The sequence below is a fragment of the Geotrypetes seraphini genome, chromosome 15, assembly GCF_902459505.1.
Source record: "Geotrypetes seraphini chromosome 15, aGeoSer1.1, whole genome shotgun sequence".
Classification (NCBI taxonomy): domain Eukaryota; kingdom Metazoa; phylum Chordata; class Amphibia; order Gymnophiona; family Dermophiidae; genus Geotrypetes; species Geotrypetes seraphini.
Genome location: NC_047098.1, coordinates 45,029,838 through 45,046,962, shown reverse-complemented (window position 1 = coordinate 45,046,962; position 17,125 = coordinate 45,029,838). Strand labels below are relative to the sequence as shown.

Sequence of the window (17,125 nt, the reverse complement as noted above, 5' to 3'; positions counted from 1 at the left end):
AATTTTAAACCAGATTTTCTTACATTTACATGTGTCACAAACAAAAACAAAATGTCAAATTTATGTCACAAACAAAAAGAAAACGGTGCTTGATACAATCAAAAACAAATATACAAGGCACTAATTTATCTATACGGAACTAGAGATTTTAATCATGCTAAATCTAATAACTAGACCTGCATTTATCATGTGGATACCAACTGGCAATGAATGGAGGTATGCTTCCATCCCTATTTTCTATCCCCAAGAAAATTCCCAGAAGTATCTAATTTGTAATATTGCCTAGAAATGTCCAGTTGTTTTACTTGTTATCTAATTTGCAATATCTCCTGGAAATATCCAGCTATCTCATCTCATTTGTAACCCAAAATTGTAACTTTCCTGGAAATGTCCAGTTAGCTCTTTTATAATCCGCCTAGAACTGCGAGGTACAGGCGGAATAGAAGTCACTAATGTAATGTAATGTAAGACGTATCACTCAAATTGCTCCCATCCAAATCCTTATCCATCCTCATTTCAGACTCAACAGCAGCATTAACTCCAGAAGTAAAAAGTAAGAATGGGGCCTACAATCTTTATGCACTGATGGATGCTTCAATGGCCTTGCCTCTTGCATAGGTTTCCTGTTACTATGGAAACCAGAGCAAGCAGAGGAACCACCACAAGACTTTTAGGCCTGCAGTTTTTGGTGGGTGAGAGGGATTAACTCATACCTCAGTGCAAGCTCAAGGCAAGCAACACGTAGATATAGCAGATATTTCTCTGCCCACAGAAGGCTTACAATCTAAGTTTGTACTTGAGGCAATGATGGGTGAAACAACTTGCCCAAGGTCATAACGAGCATCATTGGGAGAAGCAGGATATGAACTCTAGTTTTCATTGTTCTCAGCCCACTGTTCTAACCATTAGGCTCCTCCTCCAGGCCAAACGTTACTGCTTTTGTGGGCCCATACAAATCCAAAAAAACACCAGCATGATTTTAGCTACAAAAAGAAACCTTATAATGGTGAACGTGCTCCAGCATCTAAGAAGATTTAGAACCAAAAGCAGTTCCCTAAGTGCAACAATATATGCTTTTTCACTGACCTACTGTTTTCTTTAAAGAGATATGTGAACACCATAAAGAGCCCTTTCAGCATAAATTGTGTTTGGGGACTGACAGTAGGTAACTGAATTATTAGCTCTCCACCATGCCTCCAAGCCAGTTTTTCTTCCTTTTCAATCACTGCAGCAAGATGGTTCTGCAAAATTCAAAGTTCATGTTAGAGAAGAACTCAAAGCAAACTAGCAAGAAAAATAAAATGTGTGTCATTCAACTTGCATCTACTATCCAGGATTTTATTTAAAATAATTTTTCAAAGGCACGAGCTATAATAACCAAGGCTCTCTGGCTTCACCATTATAATGAGAGAAATAGGGAAATAGAGGATTTCAGTGTGGGGGGAGGTAAAGGAATTTGTTTAAAATTGATATAAGATATGATATAGCTTAGCTAGATGGTATCATTTTTGTTACATCTTCTCAATAAAAATGTTTGAAATATAAAATAATTTTTCAAGCTGCTGGACGCCAGATTTTGGGATAATGGAGATGTGTGAGGGATTAAAATGGGGGAGAGGAGAAGTAATACGTGTTTCCCTGAAAATAAGACCTTCCCCGAAAATAAGCCCTAGTCCCTGGATTCTCCGACAGCAGCGCTTTCCCCCGCCGCGTAGCCGAACCACCGCTGAACCTTCATCCTTCCCTCTCATCCACCCTACATACCTCCCTCCAGTGCAGCGTTGGGCTGGCAGCACTCTAAACAGGCTGCTTCATGGCCTTCTCTCATCGGGGAATTCCCTCTGCCGCATCACTGATAATGTCATCAGTAATGCAGCAAACAGAAGGCCCTGGCGGAAGAAGGCTGTGAAGCAGCCTGTTTAGAGTGCTGCTGGCCCAACGCTACTCTGGAGGGAGGTATGTAGGGCTCGCGGTCGGCGGAGTTCAGATGGGATGGAAGGATGGGAGGGTCAGCGGGGGAACGGCTGCTCGGCAGGGGGTGCTCAAGGGTTCTGCTGCATGAGGGATGGGAGTGAGGGAGAGATAGAAGCTGAGCAAGGGTTCTGCTGCCTGAGGGATCGAGGGAAGGAAGGATAAAAGTTGGGCAAGGGTTCTGCTGCACAGGGGAGAGAGATAGAAAGATGCTGCAGAGAGAAGGCACAAGGGGATGGGTGAGAGGGGATGAAATATGCTGCACATGTGGGGGAAAGAAAGGAAAGAGGAAGAATTGGGGTGAAGGAGAGGAAGGGGGAGATGATCATGTACATGAAAAAATAAGCCAATTTTTGAGCCCAAAAATCCCAGTTTATATTTGAGTATATACGGTAACACTCAGTAGCAAGTATGCCACTCTTTGCTAAAATCATAAAAAGTGTAGTTGCAGATCAACTGTCCTTCTACTTATAATTCCATAATTTACTTGTGATAACTCAATCAGCTTTTAGTAAAGGATTCAGCACAGAAACTTTACTGGGGGGCATTATAGTATAAAATTCATCATCAATTAGCCTCAGGTAATCAAATTGGTTATGCTACAATTTGATTGGAGTTCAGCCTTTGATCTGATCAACCATGATATTTTTATCTATTAACCATCAGATAAGCACAGCTGTCAAGAAATGCTTTTTCAAATTAAAAATGATACGGTCCATTGCCACTCTTCTTGAACTCCAATCACTGAATATTCTAATCCATTCTTAGAAATCTCCCATCTAGATTACTGTAATTCCCAATACCAAGGAATTACTCAAGAGGAGATTAGAAGACTTCAAATTATTCAAAATACCACCATTAAAATTATTCATAAGAAAAGGAAATATGACGTCACACCTCTACTTCAAAACACCCATTGGCTCCCCATTACCCATCTGCAAAATTCTACTGTTAACATTTAAAATGCATTCTAAACACATCAGAATTCATCGATCGTCTGCTAATACCATACTCCCCAGTCAGATCGCTCCACTCAGCAGATCAAAACCTCACGGTTCCGTCAGTTCGCAACATATTCTACAATACTTCCTGGAAAACAATCTTTTCTGTTACAGCCCACAATTTATGGAATGCCCTTCTGAATTATCTTAGAAAGGAAGATAACCTGAACATCTTTAAATCTAATTTTAAGACTTTTTTTATTTAAAGATGCTTTTGCTATTTAGCTTCCCCTTCCCAATTTTTTTTCTTCTTCTTTCATCTTTCTAGTTTTTCTTTTGTGCAGACATTTTCCCCCTTCCTATCATATCATTCCTTTTTGTTGTTTGTATTGGTTATTAGGCATCTACTGTAATTAGTTTCTCCCTACCTACCTCCCATACAATGTCTCTGTCTAACGTTTGTATTTATTAGACCCCTGATCACCCATGCTCTGCTTTTAAATATGCATGTATACTGCCTAGAGTGCTTGATTGGCGGTATAACAAAATAAACTTGAAACTTGATGGGAATCTCTGGCCATCTATTGAGCTGGTTTCAAGGATTCCTTACAGAAAGGAAGTATTCAGTAAAATGGAATAATGAAATGGTTGGAAGTTGGAAATTGAAATGTGGGGGTCCCTTAGGGATTGCAGCTCTCACCAGTACTTTTTAATATAGTGATGGATACTTTACAATCTTTCATGCATAAGATTTGTCATATTTTGGTTCTATTCACATCATTTTCATCATCAGTTCCCTGTATTCAGGAAAGTTTTACTTTAGTGCAAGAGTGGCCAACAGTGAAAAAGTTAAAATTAAATTCAGCTAAAATTAAAGATTAGGTTCTTACCTGGATAATCTTCTTTCTGTTAATATACACGTACGTTTCTGTACGTTAGGTGATCAATCTGTGCTTGCAAACTGTTGCAGAAGGATGCCAATCACATCTTTCAGCTCCTCTTGATCTGGATCAGTAACATGGAATGTTACTATTCCTTGGGTTTTGGCCAGATACTAGAGACCTGGATTGGCCACCATGAGAACGGGCTACTGAGCTTGACCATTGGACTAACCCAGTAAGGCTATTCTTATGTTTTCCTTCCACCAGTGGAGTATATTGCTCTCTTCAGTTTGTACCAAAGCAATCAAAATCTACTTTAACAGGAGGAGGAGCATGGGGAACTTCCCAGATATATCATACATTTCTGTTCTACTCTGTAACTCATGAAAAAGAACAATAATTAGCATGAACTGGCAACATAGATGTATCAATGAACCAACCTGCTGTGTGCAACTAGCACTAATATAAAGAGCTCCAAAGCTCAACAAACTCATTACTTTACTAGTAATTTATTCATACATGTTCATCCAACTGTCAGAATAAATCTACCGTATTTGCCGGCGTATAAGACGACTGGGCGTATAAGACGACCCCCCAACTTTTACAGTTAAAATATAGAGTTTGTTATATACTCGCCGTATAAGACTACCCCTTCTTCCGCACACCTTCTGCACAACAAATAAAACTTAAAAGAACATCAGAATTTATTTCAACAATTTTAATTAATTCACTAAAGCAATAGAATTCTTTTCCTACCTTTGTTGCCTGGTTTCTGCTTTCCTCATGTTCTCATTCAATTCCTTCCATCCACTATCTCTCTTCCTTCTGCATCTTCCATTTGCTCTGTTTCTGTGCCTCTCCCTTTCTTCCCCCTTCCAAATTGGTCTGGCACCCATCTTCTTCTCTCTGCTCCCCCCATAGTCTGGCATCTGTCTTCTTCCCTGCCAGCGTCTTCTCCCTACTCTCTCTTCCTCATTTCCTTTGTGTCCTTCTCCCCCCCCCCACCCTTCCCATGGCCTTTCAGCGTCCTTCTCCACCCCTTTGTCTTCCCCATGTGCTTTCAGAGTCCTTCCCCCCCCCCGCCCTTCCCATGGCCTTTCAGCGTCCTTCTCCACCCCTTTGTATTCCCCCATGTGCTTTCAGCCTCCTTCTCCCTCCTCTGTCTTCAAGTGCTTTCAGAGTGCTTTCAGAGTCCTTCCCCCCCCCTCCTGTCTTCACCATGGCCTTTCAGCGTCCATCTCACCCCCTCCTTCTCTACCGCCCCGGGTGCAGCACAGCCGTCCAGGTTCCCTTACTTTTGTGGCACTTCCCCGACCGACCGACAACAGCCCCGGTACGACAAACCTCCCTGCCCTTAACCGCGAATCTAAATTACCTTCTTACAGCTGCTGTAAGAAGGTAATTTAGATTCGCGGCTACAGGGCAGGGAGGATTGTCGGACCCGGGCTGTTATCGGTCGGTCGGGGAAGTGCCACAAAAGTAAGGGAACCTGGACGGCTGTGCTGCAACCGGGAAGGGGCGGGCCGCCCCTCTCCCTTGGTAGCCACTCGAACCGCTTGCAGCACAGAGCCGAACGGAAGTCTTCCCGACGTCAGCGCTAACGTCGGAGGGAGGGAGGGCTTTGTTTAAGCCCTCCCTCCCCTCCGACGTCAGCGCTGACGTCGGGAAGACTTCCGTTCGGCTCTGTGCTGCAAGCAGAGAAGGTAGGGAGAAGGAAGAGCCGCGTTCTGGATAGAAGACTGAGCATCCAGCCCCGCAGGAGCCCCGCGACCCTCGGAGGCGTCCCCATGGGATCCCCGCGACCCTAGGGGGCGTCCCCACGGGATCCCCGCGACCCTAGGGGCGTCCCCGTGCAGCTCTCTAAACAGTACCCGGCGTATAAGACGACCCCCGACTTTGGGGAGGATTTTAAGGTACTGAAAAGTCGTCTTATACGCCGGCAAATACGGTAGTTCCGGACTAGAGATGGCAGAGGCAGAAAGCAGGTGAATTGCAAAATTCACAGGGCGAGCCATACAGACTCCTGTGTATGTTAACAGAAAGAAGATTATCCAAGTAAGATCCTAATCTTTCATTCTATTACATAAACACAGGAGCTGGTACGTTAGGTGACATACCAAAGCAATGTTAGATGTCTAGGGTGGGACAGATCAGCCAGCCCGCAAAACTGAGGACCCAAAAGTGGCGTCCTCTCGAGCCGTCATATCCACTCTAGAACCTTGTACAGGTATGAAGAGTAGACCAAGTAGCAGCTCTACAGATCTCTTTGCGTGAAACTGCCTGGGACTCCGCTCATGAAGATGCCACACTTCTGGTCAAATGAGCTTTCAGAAAAATAGGTGGCTGTTTGCCACAGCCAATGTACGTGGACGAAATTGCCATGTGAATCAATCTGGCAATAGAAGCCTTGGAAACTGGTCTGCCTTGTCTTGACAAACTGGTTAGAACAAAAATATGGTTGGAAAGTTGAGAATCATTGGTCCATTCCAGGTAGTGGAGTAAAATTCTGCGCACAGCCAGCTTCTGCAATATCTTGTCTTGCTTTGTTGAACCTGTAAGATGAAAAGCGGGCAAATGAACTTCTTGGTTAACGTGAAAGGCTGACACAATCTTCGGTAGAAAGGAAGGGACCAAGCGCAATAAAACCCCAGCCTCTGTGATCCTGAGGAAGGACTCTCTGCAGGAAAGAGCCTATAATTCCGAGATCCATCTTGCTGAGACTATTACCGTCTTCACCATGAGATCCAGAAGGGACGCCTCTTGGAGAGGGTCATACAGAGGCTTAGAAAGGACCTTCAAAATATTAACATTCTAGGATGGAAAAAGATTGCACAATGGAGGCTGTAACCTGAGTGCCCCCTTCATAAAACGGGTCACATCCAGGTGAGATACCAGTGATAGCTTTTCTCCTTGAGCTCCAAAGCAAGAGAGGCCTGTCACCTGGACTTTGAGAGATGCCACTTCTAGTATTTTTTCTAGTCCAACTTGTAGTTCCTGGATCACAGGAACTGGTGCCTCGAAAGGCTCTACCTGATATCTTGGTGCACCAGAGCTAGAAAGCCTTCCAGGCCTTAGTGTATGCCGCAAACAATGATGACTACCTCCAAATGTCTATCTCCAAATAACCTTTGCGGGTTAAGGCTGTGCACTCAAGAGCCATGCCGTAAGACCAAAGTGCTCCGGGTTCTCCATAGGAATTGGTTCCTGACTGAGAAGAAACCGGCAGCTTGATGCATCTGTCTCGTAGGAGATGCACTGGATTCACATACTAAGGCTGGCAAGGCCGGTCTGGGGCTACCAGGATCACCAGCCCCAGGTAATTTGCAATTCTGCGGATAACCTGGCCTACCATGGGCCATGGTTGAAACATACATAGAAGCCTCTCTTCCAACCAGGACGGAAACAACGCGTCCAACTCTGCACTTCCGGTTATCTCTTCGGCTGTAGAAGCAATTTGACTTTGCATTCTTGGCTGAAGCCATCAAGTCCATCGCCGGTCTTACTCAACATTGCACAATGAGATTGGACGCTCTTGGGACCGTGACCACTCCCCTAGGTCTAGAATCTGCTGGCACATAAAATTGACCTGCACTTTTTCCACTCCAGCTGCATAGGCTCCTGGCCAAATCCAATAGACTCTACTCTATCCTTATTCTTCTCGATCTGACTGCTGCCTTCAACACTGTTGATCACCACCTCCTTCTTGACATGTTGTTCTTGCTGGGCTTTCAGGGTTGCGCTCTCTCCTGGTTCTCATCCTATCTCTCTCGTCGTACCTTCAGCATATGTTACAGTGAATCCTCCTCTGCCGCCATCCCACTGTCTATTGGCGTACCCCAAGGTTCTGTCATGGGCCCTCTCCTCTTTTCCATATATATCCACTCTCTTGGTACACTGATCTCCTCTCAGGGTTTTCAATATCATCTCTATGCTGATGACTCCCAGATCTACCTCTCTACACCAGATATCTCTATAGGAGTTCAGGCCCAAATTTCAGCCTGCCTGTCCGACATTGTCGCTTTGAATCTCGCCGCCATTTCAAACTGAATATGGCTAAAACTGAACTCTTTATCTTTCCGCCTAAACCCACCTCCCCCCTCTCGCCGTTCTCTATTTCTGTGAATAACACTATCCTCCTCCCTGTCTCATCGACTTGCAGCCTTGAGGTGATCTTTGACTCCTCTCTCTCCTTCTCTGCTCAGATCCAACAAACCGCCAAATCCTGTTGCTTCCTCCTCTATAATATTACCAAAACCCGTCGTCTTCTCTCTGAACATACTGAAGCCCATATTACAGAAAACTACACTGGCTGCCTGTGGAAGCAAGGGTCATTTTTAAGTTTGCTTGCCTTTGTTTCAAAACCATGACAGATTCATCCCCAACCTATCTGTCTCACCAATTCGAATTCCTAGGCACAACTAATACATGCAGTACCTACTTGTTCGCTTTTCCATTCTTAAAGGGCTGCACCTACAAGAGATACCTCGACAGAACACTTATCATTCCAAGCAGGGAAATGGAACAAATGTTTAACCAATTTCTTCTCAAATGAACTCTCGTACCAGTGTTTAGAAAGTCAATAAAAATCTATCTCTTTAACAAATTTCTCTGACCCCACCTCAAATTTCAATACACTTCCAGATAAACCTGACTAAACTTAACAAACCAATGTAAATTCGAAAGTTCACTGTAATGCCGCTATCTATATACAGTCTCTTCCCTTGTAAACCGCTTAGAACTGTTTGTAGTATGGCGGTATATAAAAATAAAGTTATTATTATTATTACCAAAACCTTTCTCCACGCTCTCATCACCTTGCATTTAGACTACTGCAACGTACTTCTCTCGGGCCTCTTGCGTACCCATCTCTTGCCTCTTCAATCCATTCAAAATTCTGCTGCACAACTCATATTCCATGAGAGCCGCTTTTCTTACATTACTCCTTTTCTTAAGTCACTTCTTTGGCTCCCTGTCCATTTCTGAATATAGTTTAAACTCCTCTTGCTGACTTACAAGTTCACTCGCTCTGAAGCCCCCCAATATCTCTCCTAACTTATATCCCCCTATGCTCCCACCCATGATCTCCGTTCATCTGGCAAGCTCCTTTTATCTGTACCCTTCTCTTCCACCGCCAACTCCAGACTCCATCCCTTCTTTTCTTGTGGCACCGTATGCCTGGAACAGGCTGCCTGAATCAATACATTGTGCTCCATCCCTGGCAGTGTTCAAATTCAAGCTAAAGGCTCACTTTTTTTGAAACTGCCTTCAACTCTTAACTCCCACTCACTGCTGTCAGATACCTATACCCACTGTATCATTTCCTCTACCATAATCTCCCCAACCCTGAAATGTCCTGTCTAAATTAGATTGTAAGCTCTTCTGAGCAGGGACAAATACAATCTGATGAGGACCAGCCAGCACAGCTTCAGCAAAAGAAGATCTTGCTTGATGATCTTGCTGCACTTCTTCGAGGGAGTAAACAGGCAGATAGACAAGGGTGACCCAGTCGACATCGTATATCTGGATTTTCAGAAGGTGTTCAACAAGGTTCCGCATAAATGACTACTATGAAAAATTGCGAGCCATGGAATCGAGGGTGAAATACTCACGTGGATTAAAAACTGGCTGGCGGATAGGAAACAGAGTGGGGATAAATGGACAATACTCGGACTGGAAAGGCATCACGAGTGGAGTGCCGTAGGGTTCGGTGCTTGGACCCATACACTTCAACATATTTATAAACGACTTGGAAATTGGTACGAGTGAGGTGATTAAATTTGCAGGCCCAACGGACAGCAGGGCCGATTCATTGGGATCTCTGGCTGTGTGATGTCTCAAGGCCAAGATTAAACGCTGAAGACAAGAAGGCAGGTTGGCCACAGCAGATCACAGATGCCAAATCCTATAGTCTCCAGCAAACCGTCTCCAGCCTCAGAAGCATATTTAAGCATATTACTAAGCAGAGGAAAAGAAACTAACTAGGATTCCCTCAGTAATGGCGAGTAATGAGCCCAGCACCAAATCCCCACCCATGCGATCCGCCCGTGCGATGATCTATTTTAATTAGAAAATAAAGTTATTTTTTCTACCTTGTGTTGTCTGGTCATTTTAGCATTCAAATCACGTTGGTCCGAGGCTCTGGTTTTTGTTTGACTTTGTTAACTTGCTCACCAGGGTCTCCTGTCCCTTTGATGTTTTCTTCTTTCTCTGTGCTCACCATCCATCTTCCATCTTTGTACCTTCCCTGCCACTGTCATATCTAACATTTCTGTTTCTTTCCCACTGTCTACCATATATCTCTCTCACCATGCCTTGTGCCCTGGGTCAAACCTCCATGCAGAATCTTTCCCTTCCTCCCCTCCATTATTATATGCAACATTTCTCCCCATGCACCATCTCTCCTTGCCCTCCACTCTATGTCCAACATTTCTCCCTCTCTCTTCTCCATGTATGGCTCCCTCCCCTCCACAATATGCAGGATTTATCCCTCTCACCATTTGCTACCTCTTTGTTGCATTTCTCCCTTCCTCTCCTCCACCCTATGTCCAACAATTCTTCCTCTCTTATCTCTCCTCCCATGTGCATCAGCTTTCCATCCTTCCCTCCCATCCCCCTGTGCAGCAGCATTCCATCCCTCTTATCCCTCCCCTACCACCATGAGATATGACATACTTCGGGCCTCCTAGAACAGCTGCAGTGGTGGCGGTAGCCAGCCGACAGAAGCAGCACTGTGAACAGGCCACCTGTGGCTGGCCCTGCCAGGGCTTTCCTCTGCCACATCATCAATGACAAGGCAAACAGAAGGCCTCGGGCGGGGAAGGCTGCACCAGCCTGTTCAGAGTGCTGCTTCTGTAGGCAGCCACCGCTGCTTTAGGAGGCTCAGAGGTATGTCAGGTCTTACTGAGGTGGTGTTGGTCACTGAATCGGTGAGTCTGATTTTTTGGAAGAACGAATTGATTCGAATCAACGAATCAGACAGCACTAATATACAAGGATGGGGAAAGGGATCTTGGGGTGATAGTGTCTGAAGATCTGAAGGCAACGAAAAAGTGTGACAAAGCGGTGACTGTAGCCAGAAGGATGCTAAGCTGTATAGAAAGAGTCATAACCAGCAGAAGAAAGGTGTTGATGCCCATCTACAAGTCACTGGTGAAGCCCCACCTGGAGTACTGTGTTCACATTTTGGAGACCGTATCTGGCTAAAGATGTGGTCCAGAGAAAAGCGACGAAAATGGTATAGGGCTTGCACCAAAAGACATATAAAAGGAGATTGGAAGAGCTGAATCTATATACTTTAGAGAGGAGGGGCAGGAGAGAGATATGATACAGATGTTTAAATATTTGAAAGGCATTAATACAGAAGCACATTTTTCCAAAGAAAGGAAAATGGTAACACTAGAAGGCATGAATTGAGGTTGAGGTGCAGACTTAGGAGTAATGTTAGGAAATTCTTTTTCAAGGAGAGGATGGTAGATGCCTGGAATGCCCTCCTGAGGGAAAAGATTGAGATGAAAATGGTGACAGAATTCAAAAAAGCATGAGATGAACACAAAGGATCTCTAATTAGAAAATGGTATAAAGCAAACCAGGGCCGGTATTGGGCAATCCTGCACAGTCTGTGTACCCATATATGGTGATTTGGTTTAGGATGAGCTGGAGAAGGCTTTGATACAAACCACTGACAGGATGATTAGGTTAGGCTGGAGTGAACTTCAATGGCAACTCCAGCCATTGAACCAGCCAGTAGAAACCTAAAGACAGTACCGGGCAGACTTCTATAACCTATTGCCCAAAAATATTAAAGGCAATTTAACTATGAATATATAATGAGTGTGACTACTAGGCAGACTGGATGGACCGTCCAGGTCTTTATCTGCTGTCATTTACTATGTTACTTTATAATTGCCACCAAACAGTCATAAGGTTGCATTAACCCCCCAAGCTGCACAGATTAACAGAGAAATGAAAGACATTGTATCATCCTGAGAACCACATAGTACCTGCCAATATATTTTCATTTCAATAATTTATTTATTTATTTTTACAATGAACCACAAATGCTCATGATCATTGCCTTAACTTACCTGGAGAATAGGAAATGAGGCATTAGTTATGCCCATCCCATGCAAAATGGTTAATATGTCCTTTCCTTCCCACACTTTAGAGGAGGATTCATATGCCCGTTCTACAAGCAGCTCAGAGCTTTCTCTTATCCATCTGCACACAAAATATTTTATTTATTTATTAAAAAATTTATATACCGCATACAACTATGCGGTTTCCAAATGACATACATAGAATCTTGTTTCCCTCCGATTGTCACGTATAACAGACATATCAAGACAACATTGTTAATCATCCCTGTTATAATAGGGATAGAGCACAAATTCGATCAGTTCAGAAGTACAAACAAGTTTTAAATCATACTTCGATGTCAGAAAAATTCTAGAAGGCAATTATCAACTGAAATACATCTTAGCATAAGAAGGCATTAGCAAACAATTGAGTTTTCAGCACTTTGTTAAAATTCATCCTCCCCATACAAAACCACAGGATACCAGGCAAGGCATTCCAGATCACATTGATATTAAGATAAACCCATGTACAAATTTCACATGGGCACTACTATACAGATTTGATGCCAAAGAGCAATTTGGATTAAGTGTACATTAATATATCTCTAGCTCCCATGTAGAAAGCAAAGAGAGCTGTATTTAGGTCACACAGAGCAGAAATTATTTAATTTTCTTTATTTGATGCGGCTAGTGCTAGTAGTGGTGATTCTATTTGAAGTCAATGGAGAAGAAATGCGAGTCCCCCAAGGATCCTGTCTTTCACTATTATCAAATATTTTTATTCAACCATTGGGGTTCTTATTATATCAGTTAGGTTTTCTGTATGAAAATGGCTTACAAATTGTGCTTCCTCTAGACAAAGATTTGTCAAATGAATTAGCTACGTTGAATCAGGATTTAATAATTGTTCCAGCTTGGTGATTAAATGATTAAGACAAATATTTTATGAGTGAGACAGCAGGTCTGGCTGTCCCAATGCTGCCATTATCCATACTTTACCTCCACCTGAGTTAAAATCTAAACTGGTCTAAACTGGTAAACAACATTGGTGGCCAAAGAAGTTAGAGATCTAGGGTGGCACTTTGACTGTTCCCTATCTTTAGATATGGACAATTTTTTTGAATGAATTACTGGTTATTCAAGCATTTGTGGTACTGCATTTGGATTATGGTAATAGCATCTTTCTGGATTTCCCAGAAAGATTGTTACATAGAGTACAAAGCCAAAGAAAAGAAGAGAACACCAGAAAACTCCTGCAGAACAATCACAATGAAAAGATACAAAAAGAGGGAGCAACCAACCAATGAATCAGGGACCAAGAAAACAATAATTGTCAAATTTCTCAGTTTGTCACCAAAGTGAACAAAGTGGTACTAAGTTTCAGAAGCAGACCCAACATGGTCCGTGTTTCAGCTCAACAGCCTTCTTCAGGGGTCCTCTTGGCCAGTGTTAAAAGAAACGCAACACAGAGTATATGTAATTCAAAATTCTGCTGCCCAAGTGAAGTTTGGTCGCTCAAGATGGAAATCAGCATCATCATTATTGGGCTTACATTGCTAGTTATCCATTATTTATTTATTAGAATTTATTTATAACCTCTTTGAAGTTCACTCAAGACTATGTACAGAAAGAATAAGTCAGAACATAACCAATAAACAATTGCAGCAGTAAAGAAAAAAAATGAAATTATAATACAAAGTATAGCATAGTATTTTACATTACAATGTCAAGGAATAAAACAGGGGAAACAAAAACACAAACTCAAATATGCAAAATATAGAGTGGAATTGTCCTAATCTGAATGATGTCCAAAAAAATACAAATGTCCTTTAAAATACAAATGTCCTTTAACTCAACTGATGGTTCAAATGCCTTTACTGTTCCATTAACTCAATGACTCGACATGTACATGTTTCGGCCAAACAGGCCTGCCTCAGGAGTCTTGAGAGTCTTCAAAGTTATGTCAGATGATATTGTGAATAAATGTGTAGTCTCTCTGACAATGCTACGGAATGGGAACTTCTGCAACAGTGCTCGGAGCCAAAAGATGTACCGGGCGTTCTGGAACTAGTTCTAGATCTAAAAATGAGTATGTCTAGTTTTAGATCTAGTTTTAGATCTGAATGCCCAAGTACGTCTTTTGGCTCGAGCACTGTTACAGAAGTTCTCATTCCATAGCACTGTCATGAGAGACTACAAATTTATTCACAATATCATCCAACATAACTTTGAAGACTCTCAACACTCCTGAGGCAGGCCTGCTTGGCCGAAACACGTACATGTCGAGTCATTGAGTTACTGGAAGTATAAAGGCATTTGAACTATCAGATGTGTTAAAGGACATTTGTATTTTGTTGGACATCATTCAGATTAGGACAATTCCACTCTATATTTTGCGCATTACAATGTCAATACAATGCCCAATAAAACATTTTTATAGACAGCATAGGGTGTAAGCAAAGGAGTTTATAGATAGAAGAGCTAGAGTATCAGAGGTTAGAAAATAAGGCCTTCCTTTACAAAGCTGTGCTAGTGTTGTTAGCACCAGCCACAGTGGTAAGAACTCCATGCTCATAGGAATTCTATGAGATCAGAGTTCTTACCACCGTGGCTGGCGCTAAAAATGCTAGCACAGCTTTGTAAAGGAAGGGGGTAAGGGACTAATTTGAAGAAAGTTGCGCATGATAAACTAGTGCTTGAAAATTATCTCATCTAGGGTAGGAGTGAATAAACATGTCCTGCTATAGTATGTGTAGCCAAGTGTCACTCCTTGTGTGACTAGCAAGCAAGTTACTTCTTCCATTAAAGGCCTGGGTGAAAAGCCAAATTTTCATCTGCTTCCTGAAGTAGAGATAGTCTTGTGTTTAGTGAAGCCTTTTAGGGAGTGCACTCCAGAGTGCAAGAGCTACTCCAGAGAAGTCTCACTGGCAGGTAACACAATGTGTGATGTCTGTCGGAGAGGGAGTGGTTAGGGCTTGGGTGCAATTTAAGATCCCAACATTAATTTTTTGAGTTCTCTATTTCAGGGACAAACTTGCTTTCAAGGCAGGAGGCATTAGAACAGATCCTTATAGTGAGAGAGGTATGGAAGCTCAAGATACAAAGAAGGAAGTTTTCAGTGATTCCCCCCTCATTGTGGAGCAAGTTAATATAAGATATTAGACTGGTAATGAACTATTTACAATTTCAGGAAAAAAAATTAAGAATTGGGTTATTTCCAAAGGTATAAGGGGACCCTTGAGGTTCTCATTGGTTTCAAGATTCCATGTGCTCTGGGTTATCAATTTGTGTAATGGTTTAGTATGTGAGTATTGTTTTATTTATTTTGTTTATTTGCATGATATATAGATTGCACATTTGAGGTACATCATGGTGGTGTATAATTTCAACTAAAATAAAAAAGAGAACAAAACAAAACCACAAAAGAGAATCTAAACTAAAAACTAAAAACAGGACTAACAGGGCCAAAATGCATATTATAACAATAGAAAATCCATTAGATTGAAATCCATGGAATATAAAAGGGAGGAGAAACAGAATGGGACAAAGGAGCAGAGAGCAGGAAACTTAAGATAGTAGTTTGTTGGCTTTGTAATTTATGTAGGTGATTTTATATTGACTGTAATTCTCTGTTTATTGCTTTGGGTGGTTCTTTGGACCAGGAAAGCAGCTTTTAAGTCTTTTTAATGAATAATATGTATTAATTACAGAAAAACTTGGAGAAAGGCTATTGTTAGATAATGTGGCCTGCTAATGAATAGTTATAAGGTTCTGAACTCTTGATACTGATTGGCTTTAGCATCCTATGGATAACAACAGACACTTCTTAGAAGACTCAGAGGAAAAGCCATAAGCCCCCTTATTTCACTTTAAATTTTGAGTGAAGTGGTGTGGTGGCTGTGTTAGCCCATTTTCCAAGCTTCGAAAGCTCATCATAAAATGCCTTGAGTTAGCCCAATAAAAAAAGGTATCACCTTGTTTCCTTCGTTTTTTGTTTTATTTCTTTATACTACTTTAAATTACAATAGTATACAGGAATCCAATAGAGCCCCAATGCTCACAAGTCATGTTTATTAAAATTGATGAGTTATGGCATTTATAGCTATAATTTAACCCTCATTCATAAATAATCATACTGGATCAGTAAAAGGTAGAAACAAGCAATTAACTAACCAACCACTGACATGAAATAGGAAAATATATTTTAAAAATGGTGCCCCAACATTCATAAACAAGATATATTAAAACGCACAATTCCCAGTGATTAAAACCATACTCATCACTTGTTTTGAATATGAATGGTGTGTAGGGTTTTGATTATTGGAATTTATGGGTTTGAGCTTTAAAACATTTTGTTCTATGGAAGCTGGGATTCCAATTTAAAATATATTTCAATAAAAAGGTAGCTAAATATACAAAAGAATCTAGTTGCTGATGGTAAAATAGACTGGGGTACTTACTTCGTCAAGCTATAGCATACACCACACAAAGGCTCATGGTTCTCACATCTAATGTTATGCTGTATCATGTTATCAATTTCATCTCGAGCAGACATCAGCTGTTCTTCTGTTACAGTGAAACTAGCTGACTCCCGACTACAGTCCTCAATATTGTGAGCTTCATCCAAAATAACCACCTGATCCTTCAAATTAATATTCATCTGGAAAAGAAAAGAACTTTCCAGCAAGATGACGTCTCATATTTATATGTCTGCAATGGTATGACTGCATGAATTATTTGACTTTGAATTTCACTCTAAATGCATAAAAAGGCCACTGTGTATGGAAGGATTAGGTTCTTACCTCAATAATCCTCTTTCCTGTAGAAAAGCATATGATTCCTTACGGATGGGTTGGGTACCCCAATTCGTGAGTTTGACCGTAGAAGGCATCAATCATTTTTCTCAGCTCCACTTCCTTGTCACCCTGGGCAGTGCTCTCTCTCTTCAGTCCTTACCAAAGCAAGCGATAACTCTTAAAAGAGGAAATGATAACAAGGAGGGGGTTCGGGGGACTCTTTAACATTTACTGTTTTTCGTTCCTATTGCAGAGCAGAGAAAAGTTAACAAACATTGCAATTGCAAAACTAAAGGTGGAACCAACTCACCATCTACCTGTGTGCAACCAGCACTAACATTTGTATAACTCTGTGAAAGCAGGGTGCAGTGGAACTTTAACCCACTACCTAACAAGTCATTTTCTTTTCTTCTCTTTAGACTGCCACAAACAAAGTTACTGGAAATTCAACCCAGATTATT

The 17,125-nt window shown here is 41.9% G+C and overlaps 1 protein-coding gene across 9 annotated transcripts in view; it reads right to left on the bottom strand.

Annotated features, from left to right (window-relative positions):
- BRIP1 (BRCA1 interacting protein C-terminal helicase 1) overlaps positions 1-17,125 on the bottom strand; it is a 354,698-nt gene that overhangs the window by 205,773 nt on the left and 131,800 nt on the right. For 8 of the 9 annotated variants that reach the window (XM_033922782.1, XM_033922790.1, XM_033922784.1 and 5 more), the window contains 3 exons: positions 16,329-16,528; positions 11,878-12,010; positions 1,087-1,241 (listed from right to left, as the gene is read on the bottom strand). In XM_033922782.1, the coding sequence (XP_033778673.1) occupies positions 1,087-1,241; positions 11,878-12,010; positions 16,329-16,528 (488 nt within the window). The remainder of the gene's footprint in view (positions 1-1,086; positions 1,242-11,877; positions 12,011-16,328; positions 16,529-17,125) is intronic. The other variant, XM_033922791.1, reaches the window with a different exon arrangement.